The sequence below is a fragment of the Chinchilla lanigera genome, unplaced genomic scaffold, assembly GCF_000276665.1.
Source record: "Chinchilla lanigera isolate Chin_1 unplaced genomic scaffold, ChiLan1.0 scaffold00020, whole genome shotgun sequence".
Classification (NCBI taxonomy): domain Eukaryota; kingdom Metazoa; phylum Chordata; class Mammalia; order Rodentia; family Chinchillidae; genus Chinchilla; species Chinchilla lanigera.
Window position 1 is genome coordinate 22,057,318 of NW_004955421.1, and position 20,245 is coordinate 22,077,562.

Below are 20,245 nucleotides of genomic sequence, written 5' to 3' on the forward strand. Positions count from 1 at the left end.
TCCAGTTCCCTACCTCTCCCTGATAACTGATACCAGAAAAAAAAGTTACAGGGTTTGACTTTTCTGACAGATGAAATCCTGTGGAAGGGATGAGGAAGGTATTAAGGTTTTCATAGAGGAGAGATGAGGAGGGGGAGACGAAACATTGGCCTCCCTTTTGGGTCATAGACTTTATCAAGTCCTGTGTATAGCAGCAGCTGTCACCTGATTGACCACTTGAGTCTGCATGGCTGAGGATGTATTCCCAGCCACCCAAGAGGGGAGCTGTGGCATCGAGTAAACTGAGCTTATTATGCCCTTTCGTTTTTGGTGAGAGAAAAAAAAAAGAGTTTAGAGAAGCTCCCTTAGACCAAACTGTTTAGGTCCCCACAGATGTATATGCTTTTTGGAATAGCTTCCACCTGTGTATGCTGGAGACCAGTTCTTTCCACTGTGTCTCAGGATTATTTTCCCGTGCTGATTACGTGAAAAACTTCCTTCGACACTGGATGGGGGCTCATCCTTATTTTGAGTCTTCCTGGACAAGCAAACCTTTTCAGAATCTCCTCTAACCCAGTGACAGGGTATGGTGCTAACCTAAGAGAATACTTAGTGAGGCCACTGCACATCTTGGACAGTGCCTCTTGACGTCTCTTCCCACTTGCAGTTAGGGAGAGCACGTGCTTCTTGTCTAGTGTTTTTATACACAAGCACCCATTTTCTAGAGGACTAGGAATCTCTTAACTGCTGGAAAAGAAAACTCTATGTCTGCAAAAGGAAAGAAAAAAGATTGTGCTTCAGAAGCAAAGGGGCTAAGAGAAAACTGCTTCAGAGAAAAAACTACGCTTAGGAGGGCCATGGGATTAAGAAAATGGACAAAGAAAAGACTTTTGGCTGGACTTACTAAACCAAGTCACCATTGTCAGCTCAGAAATGGTGATTTCTTCATTCAGTTTTAAATTAGAGTATTTTTACTTTTTTATGTATCTGGAGACAAGTTCCTTTGCGCTAAAGTTTTTGGTTTTGTTGAAGTCTAATTTATCTAATTTTTCCTTTGTTGCTTGTGTTTTTGATGTGAATTCTTCCTAATTCAAGGGCGTGTGATCTTCTTTCCATCCTTTCTTCCCTCTTTTGTTTCCAGTGGTGATGGGGATTGAGGCCCACTCTGCAGTTACATCCTCAGCCTTTATCTTTGTTGTCATTGTCCTTTCCTGAAACAGGGTCTCACGAAGTTGTGCTGGTCTTGAACTTGCAGCCCTCCTGCCTCAGCTTCCCAGAATGCCATATGCTTGGCTTTTGTTGTTTATTTGTTTTCTGAGATGCGCTCACTATGTAATTCCAGCTGGCCTCAAACTCCGTGATGCTCCCTGAGTGCTTGGATTATAGGCATGTGCCTCCATGCCCTCCTGCGTTTTATGTTTTTTGTTTTTTGTTTTTTCCTTGAGGTAGGGCCTCGCAATCCATACTGGCTTTGAATTTGAGATCTTCTTGCTACACCCTGTCAGAGTGTTAGGATAACAGGCATGAGCTAGCACAACTGACTTCTCCATTTTGAGTTAATTTTTTGGTAGTCATGTAACAAAGGAGTCCAAAATTCTATGCCTGACTCTCTAGTTGTCACAGTGTTTATGGAAAGGACTACTTCTCTCTCTCCCTCCCTCTGTCTCTCTTTCTCTCTCTTTTTCTCTTTCTCTCTCTTTCTCTCTCTTTCTCTGTCTCTCTCTTTGGAACTGGGAATCAAACTCAGGACTTCTTGCTTCCCAGGCAAGTGCTGTGCCACTGAGCTACATCCCCAGACCAGGATGACTTCTCTCTTAAACATTCTTTTATCAAAGAATGGTAAAAAAAGAATTGACCAAGCCTGGTCTGGCTGACAACTTGTAATCCTTATACTTGGGAAACTCTGGTAGGATGATCACAAGTTTGATGCCAACCTGGGCTACATAGCACGTTCACCTGTGACCTGGCTTGTAGAGCAGGACTGTCTCAAAAAAACAAAAAAACCCAGACCCTATGGGCTTGGGATACAGCTCAGTAATAACAGTGCTTGCCTACCATGTACAAGGTTCTGGGTTTCATTACTTTATATCACCCTGTCTGAAAAAAGATTGACCATAAATGTGAGCATTTATTTCTGGACTCAACTGACTCTATTAATCTATGCTTCTATCTTTACGTACACTGCCTTGATTACTTTAACTTCGTAAGTTGTTTTTTTTTTTTTTTAAACTTTGTAAGTTCTTAACATCGTGAAGTTTTAGTTCTCCCTCATCTCAGGGTTTTGTTTTAAATTTGGTTCCTATATTTTCATATGAATTTTTAGGGGCATTTTATCAGTTGCTGCCCCCCCCCACCGCACAAAAAAGCCTGCTAACATTTTTGAAGAGTTGTATTGAATCTGTCAGACTAATTTGAGGGAATACTGTCATATTGACAGTTACGGTCTTCCATTTCGTAAACATAGGATATCTCTCCATTTGTGTAGGTCTTCTTCAGTTTCTTTCAAAGCTTTGTTACAGTTTTCAGAGGGTCCGTATTTTTTAAAGCGGAATTCAACTGTGCAGGTAGGGTTGACAGTCCTGTCTTTAGCAACCAGGAGTCATTAACACATGAAATCTTCTGAGCTACTAACACACATCCCCATCTCCTATTTTACACTATCATAGGAATTCACATTCTTTCACCGGAATGAGTCACTCTTTGGGGATTAGAATTTCTCCAGTAACTGTATTTATTTCAGAGACTGTTTTCTCCGAAGATGTACCTTTTACAGTGCTTGTTGTTGCCATTCAGACATTGGTGTGGTAAATGAGGGCAGAAGTAGTACTTTCTTACCAGGCTCCCATCCCTCTTAAACCTCTGCCTCCTTGAGAAAGGACATAACTGAAAGATAGCCAGAAGAGAGCCTCCTGTTACCCATTAATGAAGATGCAGGGCAGAGACTTGGTACCTGCCTCAACTTCAGTAACCTGCCAGGCCAGTGTACACTTCATACACTTATCAGACAGTGGAAGAACCATGAATATTTGTGTTTCCTTGTCACAAGGCCCATTCATGTACAAGACTCTGAAAACAGAGAAGCCTGATAAACCAAAGGAATTACTTGTCCGTGGCTATAATTCATAGTTTGGTTTGAGCCATGCCTTTATAATTTAGGGTAAAACAGATTTTCTATGGATAGAAATTTATATTGAGTTTAAAAAGGTTTGCCAAGCGTGTATTATGCAGTCAAGTGCTCTACCCTTGAGCTATGCCCCCTGCCAAGCATGTATTATGAACAAGATTATAGGCATAGTTGGATATTTAAAGCTAATTCTGGTACTCTGAGTAACTCATCTAAAGATAACAATATGCAATGTATTAACCATTGTTACCCTCTTATCATAGTGTTTTGCAATTTTGTTTTTTGGGTTTTGTTTTTTGTTTCTTTTCCTTTAAAATAAAAATTTTTTAAAATAAAGCTAATTCTAAAATTTGTATTTTTCAAGCTCTATAGAAGCATACCTTTGATTTAAGTTACTGGCCATGTCATCTGTTCATAAAAATAAGGCCATACATGAACTAGCTTCAGAACTACTTTTCTATAGCTCTAAAGTAGAGTGATGAATAGTACTTAGCTTTAAGCCTGTTCTAGGGATTGAATTAAATTCTGTATGCATATACCATACATGCAAGTATAGATGCTTTACTAGCCTTAGCCCAGTTGATGTAGATGAGGTTATCATATGTCTAAAATGTAACTCTTCGCTTCAGTTATATATCACATAAACCATAGGTATGTAATGGGTCATTAAGTAGATAAGGGTTTTAATTACCAATCCAATTATGGAAATACAGGATGACCAAAAGTTTGCATATTTTTGTTAATTTTTATAATATAACAAGAAATATTAAAACAATGATTTTGTCAGATGTATTCAATACATTAATTGACTAGTTGGTATGACACCTACCCAAGAGACACTTGGGCTAGTCAGTATGTAAACAAACAGATTCCCCAAGTGACACTCGGGGTAAAGTGTTAAGTGGTTAACTTGTAGAGGCTAGATGGTAATTAAGTAATTAAAAATAATTATGTCAATATCTTTAAACCCTTTTTAGGCTATTGCCGTTGTGCTGAGGTTCCTGGTTACTGTTACTTATACTTTAATAATTTCTTTTTGCTGTGAAAATTTGAAGAAAGATGGACCAGTTTGATAAGTCCAGTATTTTGTGGGACAAAGAATGCATTTATGATGAGCTGCCACCTAGTGTCAAAAAATGGGTAAGTGTTAAAACAAATCACTTTTACTCTTTTATGAAATCCCTAGTTTTCTGTCCCTCAATTGTTGGTGCTTTGTGAAATCTGTGCTTAGAATTGTTGACTGTATGTTGCAAAAGTTGTTTTAGTTTTTATTCTGAATTTTAAGAGGATGAGATACAGGGTAAAAATTAAGTTTTCTTTTTCTTAAGGAGTGGATCTGGGCTCTGAAAACAAAGGCTTCCAAAGAAATCAGGCAGAAAGGTTGGCATTTGCAAAATAAAACAACTCCTTTCTTCCACCTTCTTTGATTTTTTTGCTTAGTATCTTGGAGAAAGAAACACTATTGTTCAGACTGCTGTGTTGGGTCAAGGGATGATTTAGAAATAGTAGTGGGTGACACCATGGCAAACCACAGTGACTAATTCTGCACTAACAGTTACCTATGTGTTTCTGCCTTCTGCTTAAAACCCTTCTCCTTTGTTCCACTATGAAGAGTGAAGACATGAGAGTATGTTAATTGTGTTATCTTGTGCCTTCCCAGGTCTGTCTTGTCTCTCTTTGTTTACCTTTATCTTAATGATTACTAGAGTCTAACTGCAGAGGCAAAAGCTTCCTTTAGTAAGATTTCCTAGTAATTTTTTTTTAATAAAGCATAATAGGATCCTATTTTATTCTTTTTCCTATGACTTCCAGTCCCTTCATTCCTTTGCATAGACTTAGAAAATTCTCAAATGGACATTTACTAGATAATATCAAAAACAGAAGTGTTTTTATGGCAGAAGATACTGCAAAAACTCCATAAACACATGGAAATTAAATAACACCCTCCTGAACAACCAATGAGTCACAGATGAAATTAGAGAAGAAATTAAACAATATGTACAATCAAATAAAAATACAAGTACAACCTGCCAGAATCTGTGCGACACAATGAAAGCAGTTCTTAGAGGGAAATTTATAGCAGTGAATTCTCACATTAGGAAAACAGAACGAGAACAAGTAAATAACCTAATGCTGCAACTCAAGCATCTAGAAAAAGAACAGCAAGTCAAGCTGAAAACCTAAAGAGGGGAGGAAATTACAAAGATCAGAGGAGAAATTATCACAATTCAGATGAAGAAAACAATAAAAGAATTGATGGATCAAAGAGTTGGTTCTTTGAAAGAATAAATAAAATTGATAAACCCCTAGCCAACCTTATCAAAAAAAAGAAAGGAAAAAACTCAAATTCTTGCAGTAAGGAATAGAAAGGATGAAATCAGTACAGATCCTACAGAAATTCAAAAGGTCGTTAATACCCACTTTGAAAATCTTTACTCCCATAGGATAGAAAATTCAGAAGAAATGGACAGATTCCTAGATATGTATGAATTACTGAAAATGAATCAAGAATATATAAAAATTCTGAATAACCCAATATCAGTTAAGGAAATTGAAAACATAATTAAAAACTTAGCAACGAAGAAAAGCCCAGGTCCTGATGGATTCACAGCTGAATTCTACAAAAAATTTAGAGAAGATTTAATGCCAATACTTCACAAACTTCAATGAAATTGGAAGGGAAACAATTCTCCCTAACTCATTTCTAGAGGAAACTATTACCCTGATACCAAAACCACAGAAAGACCCAACCAAAAAAGAGAACTACAAACCAAAACAAAACAAAAAAAAGGGCTGGGTATTTAGCTTAGCGGCAGAGCACCTGCCTGGCAATCACAAGGTCATGAGTTTGGTTCCCGGTACTGGAGAAAAACCAAAAAAAAAAAGAGAACTACAGGCCAATCTCCTTAATGCACATAGATGCAAAAATCCTAAATAAAATGCTAGCATACAGAATGTGCAAGTCATCAAGAAGATTATATATCATGACCAAGTGGAATTCATCCCAGGGATGTAGGGATGGTTCAACATACACAAATCAATAAATGTAACAACAGAGCCAAAGACAGAAACCACACAATCATCTCAATAGATGCAAAAAAGCTTCTCACAAAGTCCAATACTCATTCATGATAAAAAAAAAAAAATCTTACAGAAAATCAAAATATATGGTCTCTACCTCAAATCTGATAAAAGCCATCTATGACAGATCAACAGCCAACATCATACTAAATGGACAAAAACTGAAAGTTTTCAATCTAAAATCAGGAACAAGACAAGAATGTCCACTGTCAGCATTCCTATTCAGTATAATTCTGGGAACATTAGCTAGAGCAGTTAGACAAGACAGAAATAAAAGGAGTAAGGATAGGAAAGAAGGAAGTAAAATTATCATTATTTCAGATGACATCATACTCTACATAGAAGACCCCAAAAACTCCACCAAAAGACTCCTAGAATTAATAAGCAAATTCAGTAGCATAGCTGGATACAAAGTCAACACTCAGAAATCAATACCATTCTTGTACAGAAACAACAAACACACTGAGAGAGAAAATAGGGAAACTACACCTTTCATAATAGCATCTAAAAATATGAAATACTTACAAATCAGTCTAACAAAGGAAGTAAAAGATCTATACATTGAAAATTACAATACTCTGAAAATGGAGATAGGAGTTCAGAAAATGCAAAGGTGTCCCTTGCTCATGGATAGGAGGAACCAACATTATGAAAATGGCCATACTCCAAAAACTGTTATACAGATTTAGTGCAGTCCTGATCAGAATACTTCAGAGATCTAGAGAAAACATTCCTAAAATTCTTTTGGAGCCAGAAGAGAACTAGAATAGCAACGGCAATCCTGACCAACAAAAGCAAGGCTGGAGGCATCACATTCCCTGATTTGAATTATACTACAAAGCTACTATGATGAAATCAGCATGGTACTGGCAAAGAAAACAGACCTGAGGATCAATGGAACAGATTAGAAGATGCAGACACAACTACAAACACTTTCAGCCACCTTATCTTTGACAAAGGGGCCAAACAAGTTCGCTGGAAGAAAGATATCCTCTTTAATAAAAGGTGCTGGAAGAACTGGCTTTCCATATGCCATAAACTAAAACTGGACCCATGTCTATCACCATGCACTAAAGTCAAAATGGATTAAAAATATAAATACTAAAACAGAAACACTACATCTACTGCAAGAAAAAGTAGATAGAAATCTTGAAGACATAGGGGTAGGCAGAGAGTTCATGAACAAAAACCAAACTGCACAGGAAATACTGCAAAGGATCAACAACTGGGATCTCATCTTACTAAAAAGCTTTTGTACATTCAAAGAAATCACCAACAGAGTGAAAAGAAAACCCATGAATTGAGAAAAAATTTTAACCAACTATCCCTCAGATAAAGGACTTCCATCTAGAACGTAAAAAGAATTTTAAAAATCAGGCCCCCAAGGGGCTGGGGATTTAGCTCAGCGGCAAAGCGCCTGCCTGGCAAGTGCAAGGTCGTGAGTTCGGTTCCCGGTACCGGAGGGGAAAAAAAAAAAAAAAAATCAGGCCCCCAAAATTCAAAGACCCAGTTCAAAAATGGGCATCTGCAATGAATGTGTACTTCTCAAATGAGGAAATAGAAATGGCAAAGAAATATATGAAAAAATGTTCAACATCATTGGTCATTCAAGAAATGCAAATTAAAACAATACTGAGATTCCATCTCACCCCAGAAAGAATGGCTATCATTAAGAAATCAACCAATAACAAATGCTGGAGAGGCTGCTGGGAAAAAGGAACCCTTCTCCACTGCTGGTGGGAGTGTAGATTGGTGAAACCACTGTGGAAATCAGTCTGGGATTCCTCACAAAACTAGGATTAGAAGTCCCACTTAACCCAGCTATTCCCCTTCTGGGTATTTTCCCAGAAGAATTAAAAACATCATACCACAGCGATATATGTTCATCCATGTTTATAGCAGTGCAATTTGTAATAACTAAATCTTGGAAACAACCCAAATGTCCATCAACCGAGGAATGGATAAAAAAGATGTGGTATTTTTATTCAATGGAGTAATGTACAAGTATTAAAAAAAAAAGATTAACTCAAGGCTTTTATAGGTAAAGAGATGCAACTAGAAACCATACTCATAAGTGAAATAAGCCAGACTCACATGTGTAAGCATCATATTGTCTCCCTAGTATAAGAAACTGAAAGAGTAAATAAGATCCAAAAGGTACAATAGACATAGTGAAAGGGAAAGAAACTGCTCAAAAGGAAAGAACTGAGATGGGGGAAAAGAGAAAAGAAGGGAGGGGGAAAAAAAGATATGTATATATACACTAGGTAGCTATGATAATTTAACTGCTAATTTCTATTAGTTCATTGAAAGGAACTGTTAGTGCTTATATTGTTTGATCAATTTTGCATGCCTGTACCTGTAATGTGAGCAAGTACTTTGAAGATAACAATATGCAATATGATAACTATTGTTAATTTCATAGCATGTTTTGGAATTCTTTATCATTTTCTGTTAGGTTTTTCCTCTTTTTAAAATAAAAAACAAGTTTTTAATTGCTCCTACTTCACTACTGTAGTAAACTATAAGGGATGTCTGTTATGTAACTCAACTTATGCTGAGTAGAATAATCAAGTAGAAGCAGTCAGTCTCTATAAACTACTCTTACTCTTGTTTAATAATGAAATCATGAGAACATTTTGGACTAATAATCCTGAAACTAATGCAGCCATGATATAGCAACCATCATAGCGATGGGAAACAGGAAGACATGATCTGCCTCCTACTCGTTAAAAGCATGATTTGTATTTTTTTCCATCAGACATTTAAAAGCTAGTTTTGCAATAGGCCATAACTCTTTAACCAATGTTTAGCAAAATACTGCCTCTCAGGACCCCTTCTAATACTAGAAGTATCCTTCACACTGATTGCTGCATGACATTTGTTAATGTTTTAATATCCTTAGCTACACACAAGGCCACCTATATGTAGGATAGGACAGTCTATTGTGATGGAGGTGATAATAATGAAGGTGAGGGCTAGTTGGCTTTTTTGTTTTTTGGGTTTTTTTGGTGGTGCTAGAGATTGATCCTAGGGCTTGACTCCTGAGGCGGCAGACATGTCTAATTTGATTCAAACATTGTACAGAATACACTTACATGCAGCCATCCTTTATACTCCATAAAAAAGAATGTTTTTATGTATAAGGTAAAAAGTTAATTTTTTAAAAGGCAGTATTTTTATTAAACTTCCACCCTGAATCCCTGTGAATTTGCTTATGCATGGGTTCTTTCACACAAACTTCATTGCCCTGTCTAATGATAAACATTATACATCATTTAACCTAGTTATACTGTAGAAAATCATTTATTTAGTTAGCTGCTTTCTACTGTATAACTAGGCTAAAGGATGCATGCATGTGTAACTTTGATAGATACTGAGGAATTACCTTTTATAGGGACTAAACTAATTTGTACAGCTGTCATGGGTGTATGATGTTATCTTGATTCTTACAAGTTTTGATGGTTAAAACTCAATGTTCATGAGACATAATTCTGGGGTAGTACTGTGTAGTATTTAGCAATCACTAACACTGCAGATATAACAAGCTGAAGTGCCTTCTTTTGTCCAATTAGGAATAGATGTGTTCCTTCCCTATTCTGTTGTCTTGATTGTATAATTAGAGATGCTTTCAGCACTTGAAGTAATCCTTCCTTTATGACAAGAGTGAAAACTCTAAGCTGGATGCAGCGAGCCACCTGTAGTTCAGGCTGTTAGAGAAACTAAGGCAAGAGGATCACTTGAGTTTAGTAGTTCAAGGCCTGCCTCAACAACATAGGGAAACATTGTCTCAAAAGAAAAGAAAATGGCAGCTGAGCATGCTAGCATACATGCTATGAGCTCAACACTCAGGAGGCTGAGGCAGGAGGATCTGTGAGTTTGAGACCAGCCTTGGGTACATAGGCCTGCCTGCACTACATAATGAGATCTTGTCTAAAAACCAAAGGCATAGAAAATCTTAAAGTTCTTTATACTCAGTGAACTTCTTACATCGCTGTGGGTTATTTTACTACACACAGGTCAGGAAACCTGGCCTGCTGACCTTGTGCATTAGTGGAGGCAAATACCCACTTCATTTTAGGTTTTAGTTCTCAGGTAGACTTAACGGAGCTGTTTGTGCTCCCTTTTCTTCCATGCTTGATGTATAATGTTGGCTTTTCTACTTCTAATAAAGGCATTGTGTTAGGGAGGTGGGTTATCAGGGTTTGAATTCTAGCCTCCCTGCTTTCATTGTGACTTTAGACAAATGAATTCTCATAGTTTTAACCAAAATGTAAAGGAGGTTTATTTGAAGAGAGTGTCTGGTATTGGTGTAGAAGCACTGATTCCAGTGCGTACTAGAAAGCAGATTAAGACCTTTGGACCTTAGATGCCTTGTTTGTACAATCAGGCAGTATTATTTTCTCAGCCTCTCAAGGCTAATCAAGGCACACCCTCAGAAAATGGATGAGACGGTAAAAGTGTAGAATAATAATTGTTAGTACAGTATTTGTAGTGATGAGCTTGAATAAGGGTGCCCGTGTGAGAGTATCTAAAATCTTAGTACCAGCATATAAAATTGGTTGTGTATAAAATTGGGTTAGTCTTACCATTTCTACTGCAAACTTATAGTAGAAATGTGTTTTCCTCAAGGCTACAGCAGGGGGGCTATGCATATCCTCTCTTGTTGCATCCATGTGTACAAAGAGGGAGATAAGTCTGCATGTGCCAGGCTGCTGGCAGAGGAGAATACTGATAATGAGCATTAGACATACGGTGAACTTGAATATCTCTTCTATTTTCAGCCAGTACAGGCATTCTTAAGTGTCAGTGTGGCCCTCTGGTCTGCAGACTATTGGTATACTAGGCTCTCCATCTAGGAAGACTGGACAGTGTCCTTCATGAAACAAAACGGACCTGATGTGAAACTCCTTGCTTTCAAACCCACTTGGATGATCCAGGAGGCCCTCACTGTGCCAACACCACTGTGAGTGGAGAGACGTGAGAGAACAGACAAGAGCATCCAAGGAGCCAAAGCAGAGTCCTATTGGAGGAGGCAGAGTTTCTTCTAGAGCTAGGGAGTGTTTCTGTTATTCTCTGAAAGCAGGAATTCCTAGATTTCCAGCACTAAGAGTTAATGTTTCTAAACTCAGCTGTGTGTATTAGGAATCGTGATCTCAACAAGGCACAATTGTCTGCAACAGAGAAGGCGATTGTGTGCTACCTCAGTGGCTGTCAAACCTTTAGCAGCCATCAGAATCCCCTGAGGGGCTTGTTTCAAATTTGTAGGTTCTGAGTGGAGTCTGACCCGGTGACATTGATGCCCCTCTGGGGTCTGTGAGAACTACTGCTGACCAGTGTTAAGCCACGGCTCTCACCTTTTGAGCTCAGTCAGCATGTGAGCTCGTGTCTGCACAAGGCCTCATGGTTACACACCACATGCTGTGCACGCTGTGCTGGAGTACACAGAAAGGGCTTCAAAACTCAGGTGATGGATGTCTGGCTCAGGCTCAGAAGACGAGGACATTTTATGCCTTCCTGCAGACTAGTTGAAGAACTGTGGCCTGAGATATGTATATATTGAACTAGAGTAAATTTTTTACCAGCCTTAAGGAAAAATAAAGCCTAAGATGGGCTACACTTTGGCTCAGGCTCTGGTGGGGAGGGGTGTGATTTTCAGTGGACATTAAGTCCAGCTTAACAAGATTTCAGTACAACCACAGTTTGTCAGTGTAAGTAGCTGATATCACCAAGGTTGATTCTGGCCAGTGTGAATAATTTATATAACCAGGGTTGTTACTGACACATGGCCACTGTAGTGTTTTGGTATAAATGCAGACTTCCATGAGAGCTGGAGGGACACTAAGAAACTGAGGACGGCTGTGAGAATGGGCTGGCGAGTGGGTAAGTGTACAGTTTTGGGGGCCATAAGAGGGGCTGAACAGATGGCCTGTGGCTACATGGCTGAATAAAAGGTGTTTAAGTCAGCCAGTGGCTCTGCATCTCTTGGACTGTCTGAATCTCAGATGAACCTTTGCAGTCTTAACTGGTGATAAGACACCAAGACTCCCATTTTCACCGCAAGGAACCTTGAATAAGATCATTGATAAGGTTTGCTCAGTGAGTATAAGGCTTTGCTACCTTCTCTGCTCCCAAATCTCTAATAACCCACGCCATTAGGGAGTTTCAGGATTCATCCTTGCTGGTCTGGATTACTATTTCTGTGGACACTCTGCAGCTGGGGAAAGTGTAGTGTGTTTGCAAAGTGTTCAGTGCCATCAGAGCAAACTTTATTCATCAGATTTTTTTAAACCTCCTTTCAGGGGCGTAGTAAATGTGGGAATGTTTGCTTTCCAGTGTCCAACGGTGGAAAAATCCTTGGAGAACTCTCTAGAGGTGATTTTGAGCTTTTGGTGGGGGCGAACACCTACAGACATAAAAAATACACGTGAAAAGGGGGGGAAACCAGTTGGGCCGCTTATTGTTGAGACCATGGTGTTGTACAAAGACACTGGCCAATGTATGTAGGACGGACAGCTTGTAAAACTAGAGATTATAGTTAAGATTAACCTGTTCCTCCCACTGGGGGAGGTGTTTCTCCACTTCACTTGCCAGGAAGAAAAAACTCTTAGGAGAGTAGGTATTCTTGTGCTCTGACCTAAACAAGACCAAGAATTACAGTTCAGTAACACTTCAGGATTTTTCATGCACACTTACAGATCTGTAACAGTGTATAAAAATTAATGTTTATTTTGTCAGTTAAGAATATACATTTTTGAGCAAGATGGTCTTGTATGGACCAGGAGGAACATTACTTTTGTCAATTATATGACAATAAATAGTACAGAAGGTAGTCTTTTAACAAAACAATTTAGTAACTTTTACAGTATATTAAGACAATGACTGACCGTATTATACCAGGAGAATTACATTGTTAAAGTAAGGAAAATACATAATACTTATTTCTGCAGCCAGAATTGCAAAACAAAACTTTAAGTAAATATCTGTTTATATGAACTGACTAAAGCTTAATTTAAAAAAAAAAAAATTGAATCCTTATAAGACAGGAGAACAAAAATAATTTTGAAAGATTTGAAACTTTGAGTTAGTTGAAAAGAAGTTGAATTTTAAAAGATTTAATAGATTTTGGTGAGAAAAAAATCTTTGCTCATGAACTTTATACAAGGCTTTTCTGTAAGTACAAAGGGATTTTAAAATTAAAAAAAAAAATTGTCAGATGTAGCAGCACACACCTGTAATCCTAGCACGAAGGTAGCTGATGCAAGAGGATCACTGTGAGTTTGAGGCCAGCCTGGGCTACATAGTAAGTTCAAAGCCATCTTGAATTACATAATGAGACCCTGTCTCAAAAAGCCAAAAATAAATAAAAAATAAAAAAGAAGAAGATGAAAAAAGATTCATTTACTTTATTTAGCAAAGACTAGCCAATAAAAGAATAGCAGTTAAACTATTACAGAAAAGCAAGCAAGCCTTTTAGCATCTCTTAAAACTATTAGCATTGGGCCACATAAACTCATTAACAGACCAATTAAATCATAACTATTAACCTTTTTTAGCAAAACTTTTTAAATACCAACTGTTACTAGAATATTAAATGAGTTGTGCTTATATAAATTATTAACTTTAGGAGATCCTAAAATTATGAGCAGATACAACCTTCACTTTGAAACTGATTCTTTAAAGTTCATTTTAAACTTGTTGACATGGGGCTGGGGATTTAGCTCAGCGGCAAAGCGCCTGCCTGGCAAGCGCAAGGTCATGAGTTCGGTTCCCGGTACCGGAGAAAAACCAAAAAATAAAAATAAAAAAAAAAAATAAACTTGTTGACTTGTAGTTTGACAGGTCTTCATTTTTAGATACCTATTGTTTCACTAGAATACTCAAACTTATTAAAGAATTAGATAACTTTTGATCTTATTTAGTGTTACAAATATATATGTACAGAAATTCTGTGAAATATATTTAGTAGAACCAAACACACCATTTATGAATTTTAAGAAGGGAAAAACATGAATTGATGGTTGGCAAATATTTTTAGCAGTTTAACTTTTTTTTGTTTTGTTTCGTTTTGTTTTGTTTTTCTCCGGTACCGGAAACTGAACTCACGACCTTGCGCTTGCCTTTGGCAGTTTAACTTAATTATAAACATAAATAACTGAGCCATTTTACTTATATATCTAATTTAATTTTTAATAATTACCACTATATTGCCCCAAAATATAAAACATGTAAAAAACACAAGTTAGCATCTCAACAGTTTTTTTTGCTGAGGAAAAAAAAATTATAAGCTATAGTCAGTGGCTGGAAATTGATTTCCACATTGCTACAATGGAATACTACTTAAAACTTTTGAATTCTGGGGCTTTTGAACTTGAATATTTACGTTGACACCAACGATTTATTTTTTTAACCTAAATTTTTATGTCACCAAGAGCAAACAATTCTAGATAATAAGGATGCCCATAAGTGAATTTAATGGGAATACTGTAAAAGGAACTTTACTAGTCATGAGCATTTAAAATGACAAAGCTCAGAAGACCTAGAAAGGTTCAAGAACTTCAAGGAGAAATACTTCTGCAATATAAGCACCTCCTGGCTTCATCTTTCTAGAGTTATGGAAGTTATGTAAACATAGACGCAACCCTTTTATGAAATTAGAAAGTATAGCATGACTAGACAATATTTACTCATATAAGTTAATGTATAAGACAAAACTGTCTATTCTTTCTCAGACTTACCAAGAGAAATCGCAAATGAACTTTAAAGAGTAGGAAGAATTTATTGAGAGAAAAAAGCTGCTGTCTGAGAGGAACAGAAGGGAGGGGCCTGGAAAGTGGGTTGCCCAGCAACCCCACTTCTCCAGGGTGTTTTATTGAGCAAAGCCATGAAGTTAGGTGGGCTTAAGGTGGGACACAGTATAACCAATCAATAAGATTACAAGTATGGTCACTTAGGCAGTACTGATCCAATGGCAAATCATAGGATGGGTGTGAGGTAGGACACAATGATGTTCAGCCCATACATATACACTTATAGTTGCTTGGGTAATGTTGATTAAATGGGGGTCAGATGGGGAAATGAGTCACGTATCACGTGCACAAGCACACATGGGACAGACAAGGGTTTTCTGGAAGGGGTGGGTTGAGGAGGTTTGGTCCTCCACCCCAAGGTGATTGATGCCTATTAAGAATGTCAATCACAATTCATCCATAAGGGAAGTATATGGGTGAATATTTCTCTTCCTTTTCTTGAAACCTGACCTTTAGTGAATATGCCTCTAGCCACAGTTGTCTTCTGCAAGGGCCCAGTCCTATCTGCCTACAATATTTCTACCTAGCTTAGCCATCTATAATATTCTCCCCTCTGAAGAAGTACCCCTAACGGCCATGAAGGGGCAAGGTTCCAAGACTGATCTAGCTACTTCCAGCTGAAGAGGGTTGTAGTTGTCATCAGCAGTCAGAGGGTCTATCTAAAGGTCCTCAGTAGATGCCAGGTGTTCTGGTCTTGGGTAGACGTACAACTTTAAGTCTGGAGGAGACAAGGCCACATAAACAGTTAAGTATGCATGGGCCAAATAGTAAAATCAACAGGATAATTATAAATATAGCCAACAGGGTTTTCTACCAGGAGAAACCAGTTTCCATAAAGAAGATAAGGAGAAGGTCCAGGGAATTTCAGAATCTGACATGTCGTTAACCTGTCACCTAATATCTTGAACAGCTGTTGCAATATTAGCAGAAGGATCAGGAATATACACACAGCATTCAGCTTTTATAATTGCACAGGTACCCCTTTGGGCTGCTGTTAGAATGTCTAATGCCATCTGATTTTAGAGGACAGCTTGCCCCATTAATTTTACTTCTTCATTCAGGAGAGAGAGACATTTAAGGCCCATTGAGTACAGTTAGTTAAGACCTCAGTGTGTTGCATGACATCCTCTGACCCTAGGAGAGAGATAAAGACAAAAGCCAAATGATCATACCAGTGAAACAGACTTCTAGACAATCAATGCCATAGGCAGGGCATATTTGCAGGTTTGTCAATACTTTTGATACTTTCACCTTGTAACCATTTAAATCCCAGCATGCATATTCCTTTCCATCCAGGGGATAGCCAGGGTCACAAATTGGTTCCACAGGACCAATGAGTGCCTATGGGGGCTTCTCTTCTAATTCCAGGATGATTAAACCAGTTTGTTGCAATCCAGTCTTCAGCTTGTAAAGTTACTGTGTGTATATATCGTTTGGTGTATTCCTTCACCAAACTAATACCATCCCAAGTATTTAGTAGAGTTAGGCCAATGAGAATAGGAGTGATTTTTCTGTTCCCAACATATGGGGGCCTTTCTACTAAGATGTCCTCCTATATTGGGGGCTAACCATAGACAATCATCCCATATCTGAAAATAGCCATCTTAATATCGATGGTTGTTGGCACAGAATAGGACCCTTGCTTTTATTTAATAGGGGTCCTGCCAGAGCCTTTAAAGAGGCTTCAGTGGCATTGTTAGAAAAAATTCTATTATGTCCAGCATTGTTAAAAGTATAGTTTATAGACCACTCATCTACCTTGTGATGGTGGGCTAAACTGTGAACCATTAAACTCTTTTGTAACGCATCAATATAGTCTTGTAGTTTATTCTAATCATCTCCTTGGAGTGGGGATACCCACCAAGGAAGCCTGGATGTACTGAGTAAGGGGAGCAGGCCACATATCCAGCAAGATGTTGTAATAACTCTGCATATTCTCATGCCCACCTTAGAAAGGAATTGCATTCTCCCTTAAGTGGTTAAGTGATTAGTAAAAGGGCTAACAGTAACATCTTAGATTACTTATCTAAAGACTTTTCTTCTTGAACAAGAATCTTAAGTCTTCTATGGGTTTGCAGTATTCTCATGATAATTGGTCACACTCTGCAACAGTCTCTAGTTCTCAGGACTTGAGTCAGGTATGGTGTATCCAGGAGTCCAGGCCTGCTACCTTGACAGCTGATGCAGTTGACAGAATCATGATGTATAGTCCTTCCCAAGTCAGCCCGAGGGAAGGAGATGATGAGGGAAGAGACTTAACCAGTACTAAGTCTCTGGGGTGGAATATGGGATTTCCCTTTTCTTTAGGCTGAGTTTCTGTTAGCTGTTGAAGACTCTGTTGGAATTTATCCAGTGATGTGACATCCTTCAATAACGCATCTGTTTCACTACTGAAAAGAAAATCGTTAATGAGAAAAGAAAGTCCATAAAGCATTTTAAATGGACTGAGGCCCAGAATTTGAGGTGAGAGCTAAAGGTAGTAAGCGAGGCTGCTGTAGATGGGTCTCCTGAGCCATTTGCAAAGGTGTCTCTTCAGGATCTCATTCATTTTTTCTATCTTTCCTGATGATTGTGGCCTCCATGCACCGTGGAGGTGACAGAGAATGCCCAGTGCCTGAGAAGTTACACAGTTACCCTGGGTAACTGTTGCTTTGAAGGAATGCCCATTATCACTCTATAAGCTCTTAGGAAGTCCAGGTCTGGGGATGATTTCTAAGACTAAAACTTTTACCACCTCTTGTGCTTTTTCTGTTCTATAAGGAAAGGCTTCAACTCAGTTTGTGAAGGTATCTACCCAGACTAATAAGTATTGAATCCCTTTATTTGACATATGAGTAAAGTCAAGCTGTCAGTAAGTAAAGAAACTATTCTTAAGGGACTGCAATAGCAATTGTAACTCAGTGACTCTTAGACCCTCTATTGATGGAATCTGATACCTTGTTTTAAGTCCTGCTAGTTTTAGCTATAATTACCTCCAAAATATTGATGACTTATGAGAAACAGATAATAACACGTTATTTTTGACCAATGGAAAAATCTCTCAAGTTATTGTACATAGACAACAATACATATTGGATCAAATTAACTTATATTAGGTAATATCTAATAAACAGAAACTTAATTGCTCTCACTTCTCTACTATAATAAGCCACAGAGGATATCTACTAGCCAATTCAGGAGAGTAGAATAAATAAGTAGAAGCTGCTACTCTTGATGAACCACTCTTGTTTAAGAAAACAGTCTGGGGAACATTTTCTAACAAAGCAACCCTAAAAGTGATGCAGCCATGACATAAAAACCATCATAGGGATAGGAAATAGGAAGACCTGAGCCTTTGCCTGCTACTCACTAACAGCACAATTTGTGTCTTTTTCCATCACAGATTTAAACATAATATTTTTTGCTATAAACCATATTCTTTTAATCAGTGTTTAGCAAAACACTGCCTCTTAGGACCCCTCCACTAGTACTAGAAGTAGCCTTTGTACTGACTGCTGCTATAAAACATTTTCTTTCTGAGAAATTAAACAATTTAAGTAAAAGAGTGCTCAGCCAATGCTATATTAATGTGTATCACAAGATCCTAATAAGCTCAAAAAGTTTAAATACATTTCCTTTATGCTCTTTATCTTTTAAAATAACATTTACAAAACTGAAATTTTTCTTAATATCAAACACTTAAAATATTCTTATTGGCTAACACTGGCAAAGTTATATTAACATTTGAGGATACATTTGCTACATCTTTTAACACATTTTATTAAGTTGTGAACAAAAGGCATTTAGATTTATGCTGTTTTAGTGACTGGGTGCTCTTATTTTTAAATTAATTTGATCCCATATAAACACACACAAATGCAAATACACATGTAGATATAACATAATACATTTATGTCAACACACATAAAACAAAATTATTTATCAGCTTTTAAACAGTTATATTATTATTATGATTTTCCTTTTTATATACCTAAGTAATACTTAATCTTAAATTTGTATATTTAAAGGTAGGTTCCATCTTGTACCAAGGTGAGAGAAATAGACATGTCAAAGGGAATTAGTTGCCTAGTTAATTTGGGTTTGAATTTTTTTTGAGACAGAGTGTAGCTCTGTAATTCACAATATTTGAACTCACAATACCTTGAACTCACAATGCTCCTGCCTCGATCTCCCGAGTACTGGGATTACAGGCCTGCACTACCATGCCCAGTTGGGTTTGAATTTTTTAAAGTTCTTTTTTAGGGGCTGCCTTTACTTATAATAGGTTTTAGTCAATTTAAAAGCTCTCATCTCAAGTTTTAAGACATTTTTCATTGTGCTAAAATTTAGGGATAGCTCATTAGCAGTTTATACCTCTTATCCTGGCTTGAGGTTTCTAGTATGCAAAAAGGAAAACAGTTTAGGAATAATATTCCCAACCAAGGAAAACACAAAGACAAGGCATTTGTAGTAAAATTCTTCCATGTTTCTACATAAGAAATGAAAGTGGCAGGAGACAAAAGTCAATTTTCAGCAAAAGAGTTTTGACAAAGAATTTGAAACACTACTGTTGTAGAATGGACAACAGACTATTGGCCCAAATGAGGGAAATTTTAAACCAAATAAACTTGTTGAAGAGGAAAACATAACTAAACCCATTAGATATTAGATGTGCTACATTTATGTCTCCCAAATGTCAAAGAATGAATTTTGAGAACAAAGGAAGTTTACAGTAGGGAATGTTTATTGAAAGAAAGCTCCTGAGCAGTAGGAGGGGTCTGGGAAGTGAGTTGTTACTCAAGTTCTTTCTCTAAGATTATTTTCTACAGCAAAGTCAGAATATGTGTAGTATGTAAGTCTAACTACAGTCAACCAATATGATTAAAGGCATGGTCACTTAGCTAATACTGATACAGTAGGAAAGTGAGGCACACAGGTATATGTTTTATGTACACCTTTGTTTACATACACATTTCTCTTTGAAATGAGGATGCTCACCAAAACAATCTTGATATATTTCACAAGGGAAGCAGGCCAAAAATCTATCAAAATGCTTATAATGACTACATATTTTTATGTGCTTACACTAGAAAGGAATTAGACACTCCTCCAAGTGGTATGAAAGTAATTAGTAAAAGCACTAAAGAGAACTTCTTAGACTACTTATCTGAAGATGTCACTTTTCTTTTGAATAACAGCTATAAGTCTTTTATGGGTTTATAGGACTATTCAGGTGGTTGTTCACACTCAGGCACAGCCTCTGTTTCCAGGG

General features: G+C 37.5%; 1 protein-coding gene across 3 annotated transcripts in view; it reads left to right on the forward strand.

The window, feature by feature from the left end:
- LOC102022087 (zinc finger protein OZF-like) overlaps nt 1-20,245 on the forward strand; it is a 51,320-nt gene that overhangs the window by 15,400 nt on the left and 15,675 nt on the right. For all 3 annotated transcript variants that reach the window (XM_013513779.1, XM_013513780.1, XM_013513781.1), the window contains exon 2: nt 4,081-4,243. In XM_013513779.1, coding sequence (XP_013369233.1) covers nt 4,163-4,243 — 81 coding nt within the window. In that variant the 5' untranslated portion in view covers nt 4,081-4,162. The remainder of the gene's footprint in view (nt 1-4,080; nt 4,244-20,245) is intronic.